Raw genomic sequence first — 22400 nt, 5'->3', positions numbered from 1 at the left:
ATCCCTTCCCCCAAGGATGGGTATGTTCTTGGTACGCCCTGCAGTCTTAACAGTTTCAGCCAACCCACTCACTAATACTTGTGTGCAAGAATAACTGACTGAACAGTCTTGATTGTGCTGTTAGAAAAAAAAAAAACGAACTAAAGCATGTGTTTCCAATATAATTTAACAGTTTTCTGCTGATATGGATGAGGAACAGGCTATTTTGCTAACTGTAAATATTCCACTTGATAACTTGGTTTTAATTAAAAATGATTGTCTATCCATAAAATTGTTTTGTTTGTTTATTTTTGTTTTGTTTTTGCAGACAGGGTTTCTTTGTGGAACAAAGCCCTGGCTGTCCTGGACTCACTTTGTAGACCAGGCTGCCCTAAGCTCACAGAGATCAGCCTGCCTCTGCCTCCCAGAGTGCTGGGATTAAAGGCGTGTACCATTACCACCAGCTTTAAAATTGTATTTTTATTTAAACTACTTTTCCAAAGGTTCTTTTTGAATAAGATTTTCAGTATTTTTAATTCCCATGAAAGTGTTTCTAATGGTGTGATAGGTCACAAGATGAAATTGCAAGTGTGATTATAATTCTCACTTTTGCTAGGCTACAGTGTTAACTGAAGTATTTCACAAGTAATGTTCATATCTAATCCCTTTACTTGAAAAGTATGTATCAGCAGACTGACACTAAGTACACGAAGCAAGCGTCCGTGTGTAAGGTCCCTGTGATAAGAACTCAGAAGAGGAAGTTGTATAGCAGAGGTTTATCATGGGCATTGCTAGGGTGCTGATACATACTTTTTAAAAAATATATTTATTTATTGTGTATTTATATATTATGTATACAGTATTCTGCCTACATGTACGTCTGCAGGCCAGAAGAGGGCACCAGATGTCATTACTGATGGTTGTGAGCCACCATGTGGTTGCTGGGAATTCAGGACCTCTGGGAGAACAGCCAGTGCTCTTAACCTCTGAGCCATCTCTCCAGCCCGCTGATACATACTTAATAGCTAGCAAAAATATCGGTATTAGGGGTCATATGGGGTTCTTAGATTTATGAGGGCTCCCTTCTTAAGGGCTTTTCAGTAGTGAAATACAGAAGGGAGGCTTCTGGAATGGCAAGAAAGATGAGCCATCACATTAGATAACAGAGCTGACAAAATGTTCTCTAGCCAGCTGTTTGTAAACACTGTCTCCTGATTTTTATATTTTTGATATCCATGATTGTGGTGTTCAGATTTCTTCTTTAACCGTATGACCATGCTACTTACCATGCAAGTTAATCAAATCAGTCTGTATTTGGTCCACTGTTTCCCTATTGAATGACGCTTACTTAGGAAATGTTTCCTTCTTACTCTTTCTAAAGCTTTCTTACTCCTTGAAGAACTTTAAATACAGTAAGCAGGGTAATAGTATGTAAGATAGAACTGCCTAGTAGGCTTATCCACAATTTTCAAAGTCTTTTGAGTTGATTATGGTTTGATATATTTCTCAACATAGTCCAAATATTTTTTTTCTGTTGTAGAACAAAATCCAGTCTCATAGCAGAGGAGAATACAATGTTTACAGCACCTTCCAGAGCCATGAGCCAGAATTTGACTACTTGAAAAGCTTAGAAATAGAAGAGAAGATCAACAAAATTAGGTGGTTACCCCAGAAAAACGCTGCCCAGTTTTTATTGTCTACCAACGGTAAGTGTGCATCTTTTGCTTTCAAGTGCCCACATGAGCACATGGCCTATAGAGTATACAGCCCCTCCCTGTACGAATGTAAAGTCTACTACTTTTGTTTCTTTTATTGGTTACTTGCAACTTTCAGATTTGTGGATACCAATTTTTATTTAGGCCGATTTTTATTCCTGCCTCCTTTGGCTGATCCTGAATAGGGAGTTGAATATTCTTACCAGCAGACATAGAGCAGCACTGTCTGCCCTACAGTGCTGTTGTGAATGTATAATAACCTAGTAATGCGGCACGCAGAAGCAGTGCTCAGAAGGTGCTCCTTTTCTTTCCTTTCCAACTCTGCAGAGCATGATTTCTGTGCCAAGATCATCTCTAGGAGAGAATCCTTATTCCCTGACTTCTGTTAGTCTATCACTTTCTTCCCTATAAGCCACATAGCTGGAAGAAGATTCTTCCCATATTAACTGTACTGTGTAAGGAAAGTTACTAATGAGGGTTAGTGTATAAGATGTTAGCCACAATTTGAAGACCTGTATGACAAATTAAGAGTTGAATGATTGGGGCTGGAGAAATGGCTCAGTGGTTAAGAACACTGACTACCATTTCAGAGGACCCAGGTTCAGTTTCTAGTACCCAAAAAGCAGCTCACAACTGTCTGTATCTCCAGTTCCAAAGGGATCTGATACGCTCACACGAGACAACACCAATGCGCATGAATTATTTTAAAAAAAGAAATAAAAGGAGTTGAATGATTTTTTTTTTCCCTATATGACTTGGCTCATAATTAGGACCTGGAGATTAAAGAGATGGGGGTGGTATTTGGAGCTCTGGGTGGCATGGTCCACTAAAATTTAGATTAAAACTTTTTTGAGGCAGACACATTAGCAGAAATCTCACGTTTCCTCACCTAACTATTAAAAGAAGCAAACCTTAGCACTTACACCTTTCTATTTACAGAGTGTAGGCTCCTGACTACTTAGGGTAACACAGTGGAAGATATTTAGAGCCCACTCATACATCCTGTACTGTTGAATTTCTGGGAATGCAGTCCATAAACATTGCTACTCTTTATTCCATGACTCTTCAGGACCCATTTTTCTCAATTAAATTTTTGTGGTAAACTGAGATACTTCAAGTAGTACTCAGACACTTTTTTTTTTTAAATATCAAACAATACATGGTTATACTATTTTATATATATATATATATAAACTTTTAGAAGCAAATGTCCCTAGTAAGTGTGTTATATATTGTACAGTACATGTCTTGGAGTGTTTGGTTTTACAGTACAAAGGATTGAACCTGGGGCCTTACACATTGCAAGCTAGGAAAGTACTCCACCACTAACTTGTGTATTCAAGGGTGGGTCCTCCTCACACCCCCGTTTTTGAGACAGGGTCTCACCATGTAGCCCAGGCTTACCTGGACTTGTAGAGTTCTGTCTCTCCTCTGTTTCCTGGGTATTAGGATTAAAGGCATGCTTCGTAACACCGAGTTACCCCTCTCTCTCTCTCTCTCTCCATGGATTCTGGATAAGTTTCATATATTGGTTGTGAACTTGTTTCTGACTCAAGTCAGCCTTGAACTTGGGATGCTCCTGCTTTTCCCAGGTTGAGATTGCAAGCTTGGGCTGCAAGCTCTACTTCATGGCAGTTCATTTCATAGTTTTACTTTTTCTAAGGCCAAGTTCAAGCACAGGCTTTCAAGGGTTCAAGTACAGACAGTAGTTAAGTGAGGCCCAGTGAGGGCTCAGGTCCCATTTCCCTTCCTCTCTTTGCAGACATGTAGTTACCATTCACTTGTGTATGTTCAGTACAGCTTCCATAGTTGCAAAGGTGCCACCAAATAAGCATTTCTTTGATTTGGTTTTGGTTTTGTGAGTCACCATGCCCAAATCTGATCAGCCTTAAATTATTTAAGGCCGTTGTATTAGTCACTGTTGTATTGCTGTGAAGAGACACTGAGACCAAGGCAAACCCCCACCCCCACCCCCCAAGGCAACTCTTAAAAAAGAAAGCATTTAATTGGGGGTTTACTTTACAGTTTCAGAGGTTTAGTTCATTGTCATCATGGAAGGGAGCATGGTAGGTATGGTGTTGGAGAAGCAGTTGGCAGCTACATCCGGATCCACAAGTTGGGGAGGGGAAGAGCCATGGGGCAGATGGACAGGGACAGCATCTGGCATGGGCTTTGGAAACCTCAAAGCCCACCCTCAGTGACACTTTCTCTAACAAGGCCACACCTCTTAGTCTTTTCAAGTAGTGACACTCGCTGGTGACTTAAGTGTTCAAAGGTATGAGCCTCTAGGGGCCATGATTATTTGAATCACCAGATTGAACAGACTGTAAGTTTTTCTTTTGTTATTACTGACCTCTAACTAAGACACAGCTAAGTGATACTTGGTGCTGGTTGGGGGAGCTTGATGGGAAAATGCCATGGTGTTTTGATCCTGGAACAGAAAAAGGATGTTAGGGGAAACATTCAAATCTCAGGGGCACTTTCCTTTTGGTGGTGTTGCACATGGTTTGACAAGTGTGCCATTGTTGCATAAGATGTTGACGTTAGAGAGACTGGGTAAAGTGTGAATACACCTATCTTTGAAACTTTCTATAAGTCAAAACTTAATTCCAAGCTTAAAAATATTTTTTAAAAATAGGCTGTTGTGTACATCCTTGAATTATGTGGATTTTTGTTAAGAAGGAGTTGAGGATTTGCTTCTAATCACTGTTTTTCAGGCCCCCACTGTGTATTTAGGGAATCCCTGATGCAAAAGGAGAAAAGGCCAATTCAAAAGACTCATGCTATGCCATCAAGGAGGATAGTGTTCCATAAGATATTCTGGGCAGGATCCCAGGAACTGGCCTTGCCACTCCAGCTCAGTAATAGGCAGTGCTGAATCAGTTGTATATTTTCAGCCTTTAATACTGAATGTCGGGCAAGTGTGCATGCGCATGCTTATGCAGGTTGCTGTGTGTTTATACACAGCAAACGGTTCTCAGGGTTTCTGAGAGAGTTAGAGGTCTGACTTGATTAAAAGGCACGTGGATGTGGATTCCTTTTGTTGTTGTTAAGAGTAGCTTGTGCTGGAGGTAGGGCTGACTCTTAATTCCAAAACCTGAGCTATGTAAGAGTTCTAGGAAGGGGTTCTGGTTTACAGTAAAACCTGGTCTTAAAAAAAAAAAGCAGCAGCTAATCACGGTGGACCATGCCTTTAATCCCAGCACTTGGGCATCAGGAATAGGAAGATCTTTCTTTGACTTTGAAGACAGCCTTGTCTGTGTAGTAGAGACCTTGTCTAAAAAGCTGGGTTTACACATTTAATCCCGGCACTTGGGAGGCAGTGGCACCTGTTTCTCTGTAGGTTCGAGGTCTTTGTGGGTAGTTCCAGGACAGCCAGGGTTACATAGAGAGAAACCCTGCCTCAAAAAAAAAAGGAAAATTAAAAATTCCTTTAATAAAGTATTAAATGGCATTTTTCAAATGGCTTTTCTGTCGTAATTATTTTCTTGCCATTTTGAAGACTTTTTTTTTTCTTTCCCCAGATAAAACAATAAAATTATGGAAAATCAGTGAAAGAGACAAAAGACCAGAAGGCTATAACTTGAAAGAGGAAGATGGAAGGTATAGAGATCCTACTACAGTTACTACACTACGGGTAAGTACATAATGAAAACGACTCCCAATCCCAGAACAGTGGCGTAGAGGAAGGTTACTAAGTTTGAGGCCAGCCTGGTCTTCAGGGTGTTTTCCAGGACATCCAGGGCTGTATAGAGACCCTAATTTCAAAGAAGGAAAAAAAAGCCTCTGATTGGATTTTTGTCAATATTTGTACAGCCTGGCCCCAAGCAGATGCCATATGGCCTCTGTTCCCAGTCCCGCTGGTGACCAGTTTTTTATGAGATGTTGCATCTCTCCCATTGAAACAAACAACTCCATAGAGGTCTCACTGCTGCCAAAGGCAGAGCTGGGATGCACATAGACTGTATTTTACACTATGCTGTTTACTGGTTTTGGCTTTTGGGGTTGGAGCCTTAGTTGTTGCTAAGTGAGCTTTGGAGTTCAGAAAAGTGCAAATAGCAGAACTGTAACAGTTTGTGCTGAAGATGCTAAGAATAAGAAACTTAGTTTCCTTTTTAGCCTTGTTAATTCAAAACCATAAATATTTGCTAGTTTATACCAGAGCTATGATCTGTAAACTAGTACTGTTTCTTTCTGGAGAAAAAGGTAGGCTATTCAGATGTTTGTTTTTGTTTTTTCTTTCTTTCTTTCTTTCTTTCCAGTTCAGTGCTTAAATAGAGCCAAAATCCAACATCAGTGGCTTTAAAAACAACAACAAAAAAAAACAACCCTCATTCTTAACTATATTCTATGTCCTGTTTTCTCAGAAGTGGAATAATGGTCTTCTGAAACTTGAGTACTTTTTAGAAGGATTTTACTTTCTGGATTTTTGTATTTTGTTGACAGGTGCCAGTGTTCAGGCCCATGGATCTAATGGTGGAGGCCAGTCCACGGAGAATATTTGCCAATGCCCACACCTATCACATCAACTCAATTTCTATCAATAGTGATTATGAAACCTACTTATCAGCGGATGATTTGCGGATTAATCTCTGGCATCTGGAAATTACAGACAGGAGTTTTAGTATCCACTTGATTTGTTTAGTTCATATTATGCTCATCCACATTAGATTAATCTTCTCTCTAACACGTACAGTCCTTTATAGTGTATTTCCATCTATTAAAACTGGGAAAAAGTAAACTTAATAAGAAAACAAGTATCATATAAGCTAATCGTAAAATAGAATTTATGGAGTTCTAGAAAATTTCTTTTGTGCCTATGAAAATTGAAATTGAGTGTTTTGCTATATTTGTACAGTATTTAAGATTTTAATTACAAAAATATTCTCTTTGAAGTTGGAACATGAAACTGATGGAAAGATTTATTACTGCTCATGTGTAACAGTGCTGTTTCACAGTGCCCATAATTCAGCGAGCTGACGCTGGAGGAGCAGGAGTTCTAGACGAGTATATGGTCGGAAGTTTTACTAAAAAAGAAAAGATACAAAATGCATTTGAACATTTCTGGGGTAGCTCACATTATGTGAGGTTACTGAGAAGAAATACTTAATCTTAGTTATTTGCCCTTTTCCAAGTGGAGATTCCTTAATGAAATGCTGTCTAGATATTGTGGATATCAAGCCTGCCAATATGGAAGAGCTCACAGAGGTGATAACGGCTGCAGAATTTCATCCCAACAGCTGTAACACGTTCGTGTACAGCAGCAGTAAAGGGACTATTCGGTTATGTGACATGAGGGCATCTGCGCTCTGTGACAGGCATTCTAAGTGTAAGTGCGTTTCTGCCCTTTCAGTGGCGGTCTGCTCAGTCCCGTCTTGAGCCTGTGAGTCTGGTACTCCACTGGAAGCACAGGGGGCGGTGTCTGTTGGGGATAGGGTGCAGTTGAGCTCTCCAGCATTGGATACAAAGCTCCCCTCCTTTCTTCCCTTCTTAGTCCTCACTCTTTAACCTTTTGAACTTACCAGGAAGGTCCCCCCTCTCCCCCAGGAAAGGATTTTTGTCCTTATAAAATTTTGGGAAAACACTAGCTTTAAAATGGTGAGGCTGGCGAGATGGCTAAGCAGCTAAGAAGAGCATGGCAGCTCACAGCTGTAGGTGGCTTCAGTTCCAGGGGATCGAACACCTTTTTCTGCCACCCTTAGACACTGCTCACACATGGTGTACTTACATACGTGCACATGTATACATAACCATACACATAAGATAAAAGTAAATAAATTTACAAAAAAAAGGGGTGGTGGGTTATAAGAATTATTTTCTTGGCTTTGGTTACATTACAGAACTCATGTATGTGCCAGTTACCAAAATCCTAGAAATGTGGATGGGTGGGCAAGTGGTGGCTTCCAGAGTGACAGTCTAGAGACAGTGAGGTAGGTTGTATACTGCAGCAAAAGTCCGTGAGAGTCCTGTGAAAAGTCAGACCCCTACCTTGTTAGCAGAGCTCTGCACTTCGTAGTCATCAATCGTTTTCTCAAGACTTTGTGAGGAAACAGGTCCCCAAAGCTGGCAAAATGTTTCTAATTTTTCTAGATTAGCCTGTGATTTTACCTTTCTTGAATGGTTATTTTAGAAAATGATTTATCCAAGCCCACATATGAAACCTTTTCCCTGTGTTTTCAGTGTTTGAAGAACCTGAAGATCCCAGCAACAGGTCATTTTTTTCTGAAATCATCTCCTCTATTTCTGATGTAAAATTCAGCCATAGTGGTCGCTATATGATGACTAGAGACTATTTGTCAGTCAAAATTTGGGACTTGAATATGGAAAACAGGCCCGTGGAGACATACCAGGTATTTGCAGTTTGTTTCTTTTGAAGAGTGTGTACCTGTGGAAAGTATATTCGGCTGCTACTTACAGGGTTGTTGGAGTGGCACACAGGTCACCATTAGCTGTTCTCTCAGCCGTGAATGGGTTACTGTTGCCTGTGTAGAGTGTATATTGTCTGTTCAGGGTTGTAAACTTTATTTTGTTATTCATGTAGTTCAATAATGGTGTGTTACTTTGTACGTGGAAGTGAGAAGTGTGGGCAGGACCAGAGCTGGGGAGAACACTTAGAGGACACCAGACAGTGTGGAGTAATAGTGAAGCAGAGCTTAATTAAATTTGACCTACCAAGTCATGACTTAACTCCCTTTTGCTGATGAGTGTCTCAAGTTTAAAAGGGCCTGAAATCTTAGCAGATGGCTTTAGGAGTTGCCTCTCCAGTACAGAATGTAAGTTCAGGATTCTCTCTATCAGCTAGCTTCTATCCTTAACCCATAACTGACATCAGAGGCAGATCAGACTGAGGGGCAAAGTGCAGCACAGGACAAGGCAGCCAGGCCTGTGGATCAGGGTTTAGAAAGCAGTCAGATTATTCTGGAGCAGACTCAGGAAATTTGCTGTGCATTCAGAAAAATTAGACACACACACACATAACCTTCTTAGGACTCTTGACTTTCCAAACCTCTAATATGTTGCATTGAAAACAAATCAAGCTGGGCTCGGTAGTGAATGTCTTTAATCCCAGCACTTGAGGAGGCAGAGGCCGGCAGATCTCTGAGTTTGGAGGATAGATAGCCAGGGCTACACAGAGATACCCTGTCTGGTGTTATACCCAGTTCGCGAGCCCCCAAAAGATCTACAGGAATTGACTCCGTTGCAAAACACACGAGGGTCTTTTATTGTTAAATTACAAACTGCAGCTTGGGCCCACAACACCCACCGCCGAAGCGGTGGGAGCTGAGTGCGCCGTCCCCAGGCTAGTTGGGTCATTTATAGATTCTGGTCCCTCCCAGCATGCCCAAGGCAGGGGCAGTTCCTGTCTGGCAAGCATCTATTGGTTAAGATGCTACATTTTGAATCGATTGGCTATAGGAAGGTTCCCAGATCATCAGTGACCAGGTATCTCTCCCTAGGAGGATGGTCCAGTTTCCTAGCAACTGTATCTCTAGTGGGTGGGGAAAGAATGCAGTTAGGTGGCTCTTCCCCTCAGGGCATTACAAGACTTCTTTACTGTACCTACTTTAGGTCTTAATAATAGCTGCTACTTTATCTTTTGGTCTCTCACTGGAAAACAAAATGAGAGCGAAATAGTGCTTTGTTTTCACAGTGTTAGCAACTGTTGTCTACAATAATTAGAGCTACATTTATTGTCTTCCCCATGCATGGCAGCGAGACTAGCTTCATGGTCTTCTCTTGTTCCAGGAAAGCTGCACCATTGTGCAGTGCTGAACGTTAGGGCCTGACTTAAATGCTGCTTGTCTGGTTGGTCTTCTGCCTGTAGAATCAGATTAACAATTGAGAATAGAGTCACATCATGGCAGAGCTGTTGCATTTGTATGCTTATCTTGCTGGCTTCTGTGGACTGGAGCTATTTTTGATGTTTCTTTTTCTTCCCACCAATTCTGTCCCAACCCTACGATAGTTGAAATTCCTGGGTGTTAGAAGTTTTTACTTGATGTCATATAGACATGGCTGGAATCAGTCACTTCTATCAATTTATATCAAGTGAAGTGGACATTTACAGTGAGTTTAGGTCTCAGTGTGCAGATTCACACATGTAATCCCAGAACTCTGAAACATGAAGCAGACAGGTTGTTAGTTAGAGCCCCTAAGTTTGAGGCAGACCTGGGCAACATAAATAAAATAAAACAGAAGGTACTCACTGGTGGGTGTCATTTCTTCTTTCCAGCAAAAAGGGAATGGCTAATAATTAACACTTCTTTTTCCTCCAGTCTCCGCAAATACTGAGGAATGTCTTTGTAGTTAGTGCCATCACCGTGGAAGTGTGCTATGCTTCTTGACTGCCTTTTAAATAGCATATTTACTTACTAAAGAGCGACCTGTTTGTTGGCTTTCTATATTGAATAATATAAAGCAACACTCATATTTTAGTTAATTTATCTGTGTGTGCGCGCCATGTACATGCATAGCACACATGTGGGATTCTGTTCTCTCTACTATGTTTATCTTGGGAATCAAACTTGGTTCATCGGGCTTCATGGCCAAGCATTACCCACTAGCCATCTATTCAATTTTTATTGAATAATGTGGGTAAATGAAAAAGAGGAGACTGGGATGGGCAGCAGAGAAAAACCATTTTATCACTAAGCCAAAGCCTTTCTTTACTGTATATTTAACCGAAAATAATAGGCCAAAGTTAAATTTGTGCTAGGAAATTGGTACTTAAAGGGGAAGGAAGCAGCTTTCTTACCAGTAGTAGTGGACTGAATGCTGAGAAGTGAAAATGAAATTCTGCTAAAACGTTCTTTTGTTAGTCTCTTAACTGCCGTTTTCAAATAGATGTTTTCTCAGTTACTGTATTATTGGTGTGAAGAGACAACATACCAAAGCAGCTTACAAAGGAAAGCATTTAAGCAGGGTGGAGCCTGTGATCCCAGCACTCAGGCAGAGGCAGACAGATCTGAGTTCTAGGCCAGCCTGGTCTTGGTGGACAGGCAGGCATGGTGCTAAAGAAGAGTTTTATATGATTCACAAGCAAAAGGCACAGAGAGACAGGTCCTGGCATGGGCTTTTGAAACCTGAAAGCCCACCCTCGGTGGCATTACCTCTTCCAAAAGGCCACACCACCATATCCGTTCTACACCAACCTTGGACCAAACATCCACATATGTGAACCTATGGGGAGGGCTGTGCCTTCTGATTTGAGTAATCATAGATGTTTTATTTACACTTATCAGGGAACATTGCAGAAAGGTAGTTTTCCTCAGTTGTGTCACAGGAAAATATGCCTGTGTAAGAGTTTGTAAGGATTAAGAGAAGTACAATTAGACTTGTGTATGATTCAATATACACATTCTTTAAGTATATTAATTTTTAATCTGAGAGGAAAATGAAGTAAACTGATAATGTATTTTCTCTACAGGTACATGAATACCTCAGAAGTAAACTTTGCTCACTGTATGAAAACGACTGCATATTTGACAAATTTGAATGTTGTTGGAATGGGTCTGACAGGTAAGGAAAGAAACTAGCTATTTCATCCCTCTTGTTTGTTACAGTACGTAAAAATATGACTTTAATTTTTTGACAGATATTATGAATCATTTGTTTTTCTTCCAGGTACTTGTGAAATAAATCTAGTAATGTGTAGAGCCATAATGAAAAAACTAAGCATTGATTTTCAGAGTAAATCCAAAGCAAAAGAAATCTAGAGCAAGAAGTGATAGGTCTTAAATTATTGTTTTAAAGTCTTGTTTCCCCTTCTCCTTTATGCTAGTCAGGCGCAGTGTGTGCCTGTATTCCCACCTACTTGGGCAGCTTGAGACCAGAGGATTGTTTGAGCTTAGAAGTCAGAGGCCAGCCTGAGTGACACTAACTACTTTCCAGAAACATTTAAAACAAAGTAGCAACTCTGCAATGCCAGCGTTAGTTAAAAGGATAGATTTTTTGTTTGGTTGCTACTCCACTGTGGAGAACTGTTTGGGCAGTAGCAGATACTTGATGCAGTGTTGTGCCTCCCTGCTTGTTAGTGCTCCGTTCACTTCACAGAAGTAATACTTTGTATGTTATTGCAAGCACTTCCTGCTTACTGTGTTTCAGTTAAAACAGCATAATTTTCGAGTTACTTTAGTCCGTATCTAAAGCAATTAGAGGTGCTGTATTTGGCAGTAGTTGTGTTTTAAAAAGCTTGATAGATTCAGATTCCTTGGCATTAGATGTTGCAGAGAGCACTGGAACTTGGGATGCTTGCCTTTAATCTACTTGGCAAGTTATAATTACCTGAGTTTTATATGAGGCCCAAAAATAGGCTGGCCATACTCTTCACCGGCCTGCTGTGGGTAAGCACCTGTGATGTCACTGCTAATCTTGAAGCCAGGAAGGACAGATGTGAAGAGAACATATTGGAGTGTAAGTGTGGCAAATTGCCCAGCCAGTTTCTCCATTGTCAGCTGTGTGGCAGTTCTCAGTTCCTTCCATTATGAAGGAAGTTATTTTCAACACCGAGAACCCTTTATGATCACCTGGCATGGTGGCACACACCTGTAATCCCAGCACTTGGGAGGCAGACACAGGCAGATCTCTGTGAGTTTGAGGCCTCCCTGGTCTACAAAGCACATCCAGGACAGCTATGGCCTCTTGAGCCAGCTTTGGTCGGTGATCCACCAGGTGGTCTCAATCCCTTGGTGGCAAAGAAAGACCTATTGTTGGTGTCATGTCTCATATTTTGTTCTCTTTATTCTAGAAGAGTCCTTCAGTCTTTTGTCTTTCATAACCTGTGCATTTTGTGTTATACAATAGCATAGTTATTTTACAGAATTTCTCAGTGTGAGCATTGCATTTCCTCATTAAATATAGGTTATGTACAAATCTTACAATTAAGCTGGGGGGGGTGCCAGCTTAATTTGTTTTTTTTTTTTGTTTTTTTTTTTTCCCTCCCCCCCCAGACAGGGTTTCTTTGTGTAGCCCTGGAATGTGGATTATATTTAAAGAAGGATTTTTAAAGTTTCATTTTTGTCAGGGACATGTACCAATTTGAATTTAATTGAGATTATCAGTTCTTTGAGGGATTGATATTCTGAATAGAGAATAATCCTTTGTGACATACATTAGCTGACCAGTTCTTAGTGTGCCTTATACCCCGTCACTATAGAAACCATTTGGCTGGCGGAGAAAGGTGGGTAAAACAGGAAAGGTTTCGGATATCAAGATTTGCTTTTGAAGAGGTTTAGTGAAAGTTGAGCAAGTGTTTAAGATGTTTTCAGAAAATAGGTCTGTTGGCATAGAACCCGTAACAACTGCATTTAGAAGGAGGAGGACAAGTGGGCCAGGAGCCCAAAGCCATCCTCCACTACATAGTGACTTGTGAAGCCATTGTAGGTTTCATGAAATACGAAAAATTTGTTTTATATCACAGTTTCGATAATTTTCTCTTAATGAAGATGTTATTTTCTTGATCAGGTCTTTTATAACCATTCATGAAACATTATCTGCACTTGACATACAGATACATGCATATAATTCCTTTAAGTAGGAATGTTGAGCCAGGCGGGTTATGATTTTGAGGCCAGTCTGGGCTGCATAATGCGAGCTCACCTCAAAAAAAGAAAACAAAAGATCATCTGGCAAGTAAAACAGGTCATAATTTGTATCATGAAACATTGCTTCCTTAGAAACACTTCTTTTTTTAAATGGAGGAGGTTAGACTGTTATTTGTAGAGTTAGAATGAGTTCTGTAGGTTGCTGCTTCTGGACACTCCCTAGTTTTGTTGGCCTACAGTTAAAATTAACTCAATAGAGTTAACTCCTACCAGGAAGAGAAATAGAAATGTACTTGGATGCTATCAGCTTTGTTCAGTTTTTTAAATTTGTTTTTGGGAGGAGGGTTTGAATGCTTTTGGTTTGTTTTCGGTAGCCTCTCTGTCTTTAACTCAAGTAAGCATAGAGAAGTTGCTTCCTTTAGAGTACTGGGCCAGCATGGTTACTGATTTGTTACAGTAAAGTCACACGTGTTTGACTGCTTGTTCTACCTTTACAGTGTTGTCATGACTGGATCCTACAATAATTTCTTCAGAATGTTCGACAGGAACACAAAGCGGGATATAACCCTAGAAGCATCTCGAGAAAACAATAAGCCTCGCACAGTTTTGAAGCCACGCAAAGTCTGTGCAAGCGGCAAACGAAAGAAAGATGAAATAAGTGTTGACAGCCTAGACTTCAACAAGAAAATCCTTCATACAGCCTGGCACCCCAAGGAGAACATCATTGCTGTAGCGACTACAAACAATCTGTACATATTTCAAGACAAAGTCAATTAGGCTGGCAGTCCTTGCAGAGGAGCCACTTCCTGCTTAGTGAGATAGTTGAATCTAGCATTCATACCTATAAGAGAGCGGTCCATTGTGGCACCCCTTTCCAGTGTTTGACAGTGTGCCATTCAACAACACATTTGATAGCCACATGGAGAAAGCTGTGTGGAAGCATCCCGGGCTGTTTTCCATGTCTGCTAGCCATTTAGGGAAGGGAAGGGCACTTTTAATTTAATGACTTCTTGCACCATCTTGCCTGGTGGACTGGACTGGACTGTGTCAGCATTGATGTACTCCACTTTTTATGCCTTCCATTGTGATGACGTCAAACACAGTGAACGCCTTCAGTCATGCTATGGGATTTGTGTATCCTCATTACTGTATCATTTGTGGGGTACACCCCTCCCCTCTTTTTTAAATTAAATACAGCTCATTCTTACTGTGGCTTGTAGCATTCCTCCTCTCTGGCCTCCTGGACTCTTCCCCTCCATCTCTTACCCTTGCCCTTTCCACCTGGTCTTGGTGGTGGCATATTAAAAAAAAGGAAGAACGAAAGCACACAAAATGAGTCAGTTTGGGGTCAGTGGTAACGGGGGTATGTGTTGCGAACAAATGTTTTAATAACAGTTTGCTGTAATCACTCCTTGCCATGTCTGGCACTGAAAATAAGGAAAAAAAAACTACTACTGAATAAAAGTGACAAAGAATGGAGAATCTGGTTTTCTTTTTTTCATCTACCTCTTTAAAACTATTTTGTGTCATCCCTGGGTGCAATGAAATGAAATGGGTTTCTATTGTCTTGGGTTTTTTTGTGAGCTATTTTTTATCAAGTGTTCTTTTCCATGGAGCCTCAGAGAGGGCCATGGTTCTGTGCACCCATGTGCTGAACATATATTATTGTTAAGGGTTCAGTCTAGACATGCTGGAGAGTTCTGTTTTTGTGCTTAAACTCATCTGTTAACCAAGCTGCTGTAAATGAGAACCATGGCTGTAGAGCTTCACTCTGAAGTCTTCCAGTGCTTAATTTCATTGCCTTAGGAAATACCAAGCAGACAAGTTGACTCTCCTCGCTGTTCAGGCGCAGTAGAGTGGAATTCCATCTGGAAGTAACTTGGTAGATGAAACCCGATGCTGCACTAAAGAGCTGTTTTGTACTGATTGCTGTGGAATCAGAATGAATTGTACTTTGCCATAGATATGTCTTTTTGTTTTGGTTTTCCAAAGGTATATTCGGGACAAGCTTTTAAAGGTACAGTGCCTGTATGGACTGCAACAGCTGCATAAGCACCAGATGTGCGTTACCCCACATTGTCCCACTGCTGAGGCCCTAGCCAAAGATGGAGAGTGCCCCAGTTAGCATGGGGTGGACCTTGGTCAGTCCTGCAGGAAGCTTTATGGAGAGAGAATGGACTTTATTTTTAAAAGATGAATGAGGAGGCATTTGTATGAGAATGGTAGTATATTTTGGTTGAACAGTGATAAAACAATGTTGAATTTAGAGGACTGTGTGCTTATATATTTTCCACTGCCTATTGTTCTCAAGTAATGAAAAATGATTAAACAGCTCCACCACACTTCCCTCTACACTTACACAAATATTATGTCTTGTACATTAACATTTTTAGCACACAGAAGAAATTTTATGTAATAAAGTTACTGTATCTTTTGAAGTTAAATTTGAATTTGTATTTAAACGATGATGATATGTCTGATGATTCTTAATGGCACTTTTACTAATTTATTTGGAAACTTTGGGTGCATTCTTAGTCTGCGTATATTTATTCCATTGGCTTGCAAGTGGGAGTTGTCCATCCAGAAGGGTCAGAGGTACTGAGCTTTGATTGGTTATCTTTGAAAATCTTTTGGGATGGTGGCTTCCCTATGGTTTGTTTGGCTTTGAACCACCAAGCAGTTTGGTTTTTTTTTTGTTTTTGTTTTGGTTTTTAATCAAATGGTAGTTTTTATGACTCTCATCCATCACTCTAAGGGTTAGTTTTATATAGTCAAAAGAAACAACTGCCAAACTTAAAATGCCTGTCAGGAATGCTATCATAAGCTATTGTAATATTATCTTAAGTGTTTTTTTTTTTTTTTTTTTAATTGGTGTAGCAAACTATAAGCCCAGCCACTCATTTTATATGGTCAACCTTTTATTAATAAAAATTGTAGAATAAACTTAGTCTTGTCAACTTGGTTGTATTTTCCTAATCTCTTGCTACCAGTACACATAATTTAGCCTCTTGCCATGTTTTTGAAGTGCTAGTATGGGAGAGCTCTAGTCCTGTTAAGTCAGTTTTCACTTGGTGGCTGGGCAGTTAAGAATAGCTAATTTATAGACCTATTATACACTTACATAACAACTAACTCCTTGCCATTAAGTTGTCTATCCCTCAGAATTAAAAAAACAAATTATGAACGTTTTTGTTAAAATTAAGGGTTTTTTTTTAACCCCTAAATCTTAACACATGGTGGTGCTTTGTCGTGTTTTATTTTTAGGTGCATGCGTGTGGAGGTACAGGACAGCCTGCAGAAATTGGTTCTCCTTCCACCATGGACTCTAGCAATCAAGCCGCAGTTCACTGGGCTTGCTCAGCAAGTACTGCCACCCCTGACCATCCCATCAGCCCTAGAGAAGGGCAAACACAGTCACATTTATTTTGTTGGTGTGATTGTTTTTAGGAAATTCTATATGAGGCTAAGCAGCGCTGGCAAAAGCATGTCTAGTGAAACTTAGACCATTTAATTATTTAGGAATATCTATCTTCTTTTCTACCCCCCATGATTTCAGATAGAAATAAATGGGCACTGTCTCTTCCTGACCCCATCAAAGAATTGATTGCTCACTGGGCCAGTAGCAAGATGGCTCAGTGGATCAAGGCAATTGGAACCAAACCTAGTGATCTGAGTTCAATCCCAGGGACCTAGGTGAGAGAAGTGACCTCCAGACCTGCATATCCACTCTTTTCACACACACTAAATGTAAAAAAGAAGGTCTGGTGTGGTGGCACACACCTTTAGTGCCACCACAGGAGAGATAGGCAGGCTAATCTCTTGAGTTCAAGACCAGCCTAGACCACAGAGCAGGTTCTATAGCTACTGGTGGAGTCCCTGTCCTTACCCCACCCTGAAATTAAGTGTGTCTAAATAATGACTCTTACCAATTTTCTTGACTATTTGAGAACCCATTTCAGGTGTCGATCTGTCAAATGGAGAATTGAAGCTGTGTGATAGTTTTTTACACAACATTCTTAAGTCTTTGCAGTTGACCCTACTTCATTTTATATGTACCTGTGAATAAAAACATTGCATTGAACTATTAGGTGAGATGGCCAGTGAGCCTGGAGGTGTTCTCAAATGCTGGGTTTCAGTATTTCTGAATGGTATTAGGCTGTATGACCCAGTAGGTCTCTGTTTGAATTAGAGACTTTATGGATTTAAAGTTAACATAAAAATCCCCCCCCCCCATAACACTTTGTTTGTTACATGGACAACACAAAACTTTGAATTCTACAAAGAATTCTTCAATCAGAAAGTTAATTAAACTGGTATAGAAAGACTAAGAAATAGGATCAGCAACAGATTATTTGGGTAATTTCCCACTAGGGGGCAGTAGTTAAATCTTGATCAGCTGTTCTATGTTTTGGTTACTAAATAGGAGAGCCAGGTTTCTGATCTAGGAGAGACCCATAAAAACCCATACCAGGTCAAGTGAAGGCTAATTCCAAAGTGTGCTTACATCCAGGGTGATACCCTATTCGATGCGACACTGCACTGAATGGAGAGCAGAGATAGACAGCTGGTGTTTGGAATGCTCCAGCCTCTGGAAAAGAACTCACCATTCATCTCTTGCAAAGGCAGATCCTACGCGCCCTGTTACAAGGCCAGAATCTTTATGCACATGTGCGCTGAGTTAATGACAGATGTGTGTAAACTCCATTCTTTGGATGGTTAACAGGTACTTAAGCAGAGAGGGCGTTCACTCACCCTCTTATGTTGGCTTTTCTGTAAGAACTGGAGCCATCCAATATGAGCTTAATGCCTTACTATTTCTCTCCCTGACATTTTGAGCAGATACCCATGTTGAGATTTTGCTTTGCTAGTAAGACATGCAGTGCACACCTTTAATCCCAGCACTTGGGAGGCAGATACAGGCAATCACTGTGGGTTCCAGGCCAGTCTGGTCTACAAAGTAGTTTTGACAGCCAAGGCTACACAGAGAAACCCTCACTCGAAAAACAAAACCAAGAAATTTTTTTTTTTGCTTTGAGACAAAGGGTAGTTTTGAACTCATGATCTGCTTGCTTCTCTGTCTTCCAAGTGCTGGGATTACAGGTGTATGCTGGTGGCTGACTTGCAAGTATTTTCTGCAAACAGAAGCTTCTTGTCTGCATAGCCTCACTTGTGTGTATGCTCCTTGGCCAGTTCCTGTTGTTGATTTCTTTGTTTATTTTGCAAGTAAATGTTGGGATAATAAGCTTCCCCGTCTCAGTATAAAAACTATTAGTGTACAGTCCTAGAGACCTTACAGGATAGGGATATTTAAGATCTGGGACATATTTGCAAAAAATACTTTCCAAAATACCAGGAGCTTGGGTCGTAAATATTTCACCCATGTTTTTACATCCATTAGCTGAACAAAAACTGGGTTTTCATTTTTATCAATTTGAGATAAGTGGGGTGTGGTGGGGCACACCTGTAATAAGAGCAGCCTTGAAAGGAGGATCAGGAGTTCAAAGGCATCTCAGCTATATTGGGTTCCAGGCCAGCCTGGATTATAGGAGACACTATCAAAAGGGGGTGGGGGGGACAGGAGGAACTAGAGTGTTGGCTCAGCCATTAAGAGTCTTTGTTGCTCTTCCAGAGGACATGGGTTCAACTCCTGGCACCTACATGGTGGATCATAGCTATCCGTGATCCCAATAGCAAAGAAATCCAATGCCCTCTTCTTGCCTTAGAGGGTGTATCATCCACATGGTGCACATACATACAAACACATACATACATGCAAGCAGAACAGTCATTTACACAAAACCTGAGAAACAGAAAACAATGCCACCCAGTTTATGTTTGTGTGCTCTGAGTTCCTAGTCTAAATATAAGACCTTTACAGGGTGTGCTTCATAAAGTACCTTACCTCAATATGAGGCTCGTTCCTTTTCATTCCTAATGGGGTCTTCTGAAAAGTGTCTTCATGCTCATAATTTTATTACATTTTTTATTTGAGAGAAGAGGAGACATGCCTGGAAAGGTCAGAATAGGATGAGGGTATCTACTTTGCAACATATACTATGTCAGTCTCAGGTGCGTAAAAAAATATTTAGACATAAAATGAGAAAATCCACAGAGGAATGTTTTTATATTTGCATTAGGCCTTTATAAAGATGGATGTATCTATCTAGGTTAAAAATACCTAAAAGGTGATTTTATTAATTTTATTTCTCTCTCTCCCCCTTTCCCTCTCTCTGTGTCACGGTGGACAGATGGAGGTCTAAGGACAAGCTATGGGAATGGGTTCTTTCCTGCTATGTGAATCCCAGGGATCAAATTTAGCATATGTATGTGTTGACTGCAAGTACCGTTATCCCCCGAGTCATCTCAGCAGAAAAGCAGGGTTTGTTTTCGTTGCTAAATGCATATGAATGTTTGCCTGCATGTATCTCTAGGCACCGTGTGTGTGTGTGTGTGTGTGTGTGTGTCTCATGCTCTCAGAGGCAAGAAGACAGCGCTGAACCCCTTGTGAACTAGTTATCACGTAGGTATTTTGAACACAATCTGAGACTTGTGTAAGGGCAAATAGTGTGCTTAACTTCTGAGCCATTTCTCCAGGCCCTCAAAGCAGTTCTTAATTCTCATGTTTTTTTTTTTTTTTCTATTCTATTATGGATTATGTTTTTTGGGTGTCTTCTAAAATTTTTGCTGAATTCAAAGTGACAAAGACTTATTTTTAGTGCCTTTCAGCTTTTACATTTAGGTCTATGACCCACTTACGATGTATAAAACATACAGGTTTGAGAAAAGTGGTCGAGGATCATTGGTCTCAATATTCTTTAAAAAAAAAAAAGATTTATTATTTATACAGTATTCTGCCTTCATAACAGAAGTGGGCACCAGGTCTCATTATAGATGGTTGTGAGCCGCCATGTGGTTGCTGGGAATTGAACTCAGAACCTTTGAAGAACAGCCAGTGTTCTTAACCTCTGCACCATCTCTCCAGCCCTCAACAATATTCATGAAAATCAACTGACTATATACTTGTGAATCTATGTCTGAACTACTCCATTAATATACAGGTCTATGCTTTTCTCAATACATTGTCTTGATTGATGTAGTAGACTGATGGAGTACATAAATCTTGAAATTAAAGTAGTATATTTGAATAATTTTAAAAAATTATTTTGCTATTTTAGCCCCATCCCCCTTTTTTTCTCTTTGCAAAACTGGAGGTTGTTCAGAGATTTTTCATGGAAACTAGAGAGACAGTTCGGGGGTTAAGCACATTGGCTGCTCTTCCAGAGGACCTGAGTTCAGTCTTCAGCACCCACAAAGTGGTTCGCAGCTGCCTATAATTACAGTCCAGGGTATCTGATTCCTCTAAGCCTCCGTGGGTGCTGCCCTCGCATGCACAACCCCGTACTCAGACATGCACATATATTCATATTTTTAAAAAGATTTTTCGGTAGATTTAGGCACTAGCAACAAAGAGAAAGGCACTCACTTAGAAAAGTATATATCCAACTGTGTTTATGTACCTTTATATATGGTTTTTGAAAATCATCTTTATGTACCTTTATATATGGTTTTTGAAAATGTGCATTAGCATTATTTTGAATTTTCCCCCACAATGCTGAGGAACAAACTCAGGGTTGCATGTCTTCGTGCACACATATTTGGTTTCGTTCGGTTTGGTTTGGTTTTTGAGACAGGCTCTCACTAAATAGCTCTGGCTGTCCTGAACCAGCTACGTAGACCAGGATGGCCTCAAACTCAGAGATTGACCTGCCTCTGACTCCTGAGGTCTGGGGCTGACGGTGTGCCACCACACCTGGTGATATTTTGCTTTCTTCTCTAGACTGAATTGTTGTACACTTGTTTACCAGGTAATGCAGTTATCTCAAATATCGAAGAACTGATTACTTAGGGTTCAGCTGGAGTGTTATATTCAGTCTTGTAAATCGACAAAGAGAGAACGCTCTCTCTTTTTCCCCGTCTTAGCCTTACTTTTTCCTACAAGTGGCCAACTCCTCATACAGAACACTTCTTGAAATAAAACATGCTTCCATAGAAGTGATCGAAGTTATTCAGAGTATATATTTCCTCTGATCAAAATATAATTAATTTTTATTTACACCTAAAAATCAAGGTTGGGGAGATGGCCTAGTGGATAGTGACAAAGAAAACATTTAAAAATACATAAAGCTTTTTGAAGAAGCATCTAAAAGTGAGCTGGCGAGATGGCTAGGTGGCTAAGAGTGCATACTTCTCTTGCAGAGGAAGGACCTGCATTGAGTTCCCAGCACACAGATGGGGTGTGCCTCGAGCCACTTGTAACTAGCTCAAGGGAGATCTGATGTCTCTGACTTCTGTAGCACCTTCAGTACTGAACATACCCACACACATAAACATAACTAAAAGCAAAATAAGTATTTTTGTTGTTGTTTTGAGTAGGTTGTGTGTGTGTGTGTGTGTATGTGTCTGTTTTTCCATAGCCCTGGTTATCTTGGAACTGGCTCTGCAGACTAGGCTAGTTTCCGCTGGGATTGTAGGCATGTGACATCATCCTGGCTAGAAAGAAAATTAAAATAAAAAGAAGCATCTAAAAGAAAAATGGGGCCGGGAATATAACTAAAAAAAAAAAATCAACACAGACTATGAAATATGGGGGGAAGTTGTGTGCAATCAGCCGGCTGGTGGTGGTGGTGGTGGTGGTGGTGCACAGCTTTGATCCCAGAACTTGGGAGGAAGGAGCAGGCGAGGCAGATCTTTGAATTGGAGGCCAAGCCTGTTCTTCAGAGCAAGTTCCAAGAAAGCCATGGCTACCTAGAGAAACCCTGTCTTCAAAAAGCCAAACAAACAAACAAAAAACCACAACAAACAAACAAACAAACCCTAAATAAGCAAGCAAGCAGACAAACAAAAGAGGCTACATCTCAGCGAAGCAAGGTGGCTCACCCTTGTAATTCTGGCGCTCAGGAGGCTGAGGATCTGTCAAGTGCTGGAACCAGACTGAACTTCATAGTGAATTGCAGACCAGAGTGGGTTACAAAGTGTCAAAAAAGGCCAGTAAATAAAAACGTTGGTAGGTATTTATCATTGGGTCAATTGGCTACAAAGTTGGGAAGACTCAAAGACAAAGAATTTACAATATGAAGTTTATTCCAGGAGGATTAAGGAAGAA

General features: G+C 40.4%; 1 protein-coding gene across 2 annotated transcripts in view; it reads left to right on the top strand.

Moving 5' to 3' along the window:
• Window positions 1-14719, top strand: part of Ppp2r2a (protein phosphatase 2 regulatory subunit Balpha) — a 55386-nt gene extending 40667 nt beyond the window's left edge. For both annotated transcript variants that reach the window (XM_021654725.2, XM_060391369.1), the window contains exons 4-10: window positions 1520-1685; window positions 5219-5331; window positions 6141-6318; window positions 6859-7023; window positions 7875-8044; window positions 11122-11213; window positions 13735-14719. In XM_021654725.2, the coding sequence (XP_021510400.1) occupies window positions 1520-1685; window positions 5219-5331; window positions 6141-6318; window positions 6859-7023; window positions 7875-8044; window positions 11122-11213; window positions 13735-14014 (1164 nt within the window). In that variant the 3' untranslated portion in view covers window positions 14015-14719. The remainder of the gene's footprint in view (window positions 1-1519; window positions 1686-5218; window positions 5332-6140; window positions 6319-6858; window positions 7024-7874; window positions 8045-11121; window positions 11214-13734) is intronic.
• The last annotated feature ends 7681 nt before the right edge of the window (window positions 14720-22400 follow it).

This window comes from Meriones unguiculatus, chromosome 9 (genome assembly GCF_030254825.1).
Source record: "Meriones unguiculatus strain TT.TT164.6M chromosome 9, Bangor_MerUng_6.1, whole genome shotgun sequence".
Classification (NCBI taxonomy): domain Eukaryota; kingdom Metazoa; phylum Chordata; class Mammalia; order Rodentia; family Muridae; genus Meriones; species Meriones unguiculatus.
The sequence above is the reverse complement of the archived record's forward strand: the minus strand, read 5'-3'. Positions and strand labels throughout refer to the sequence as shown.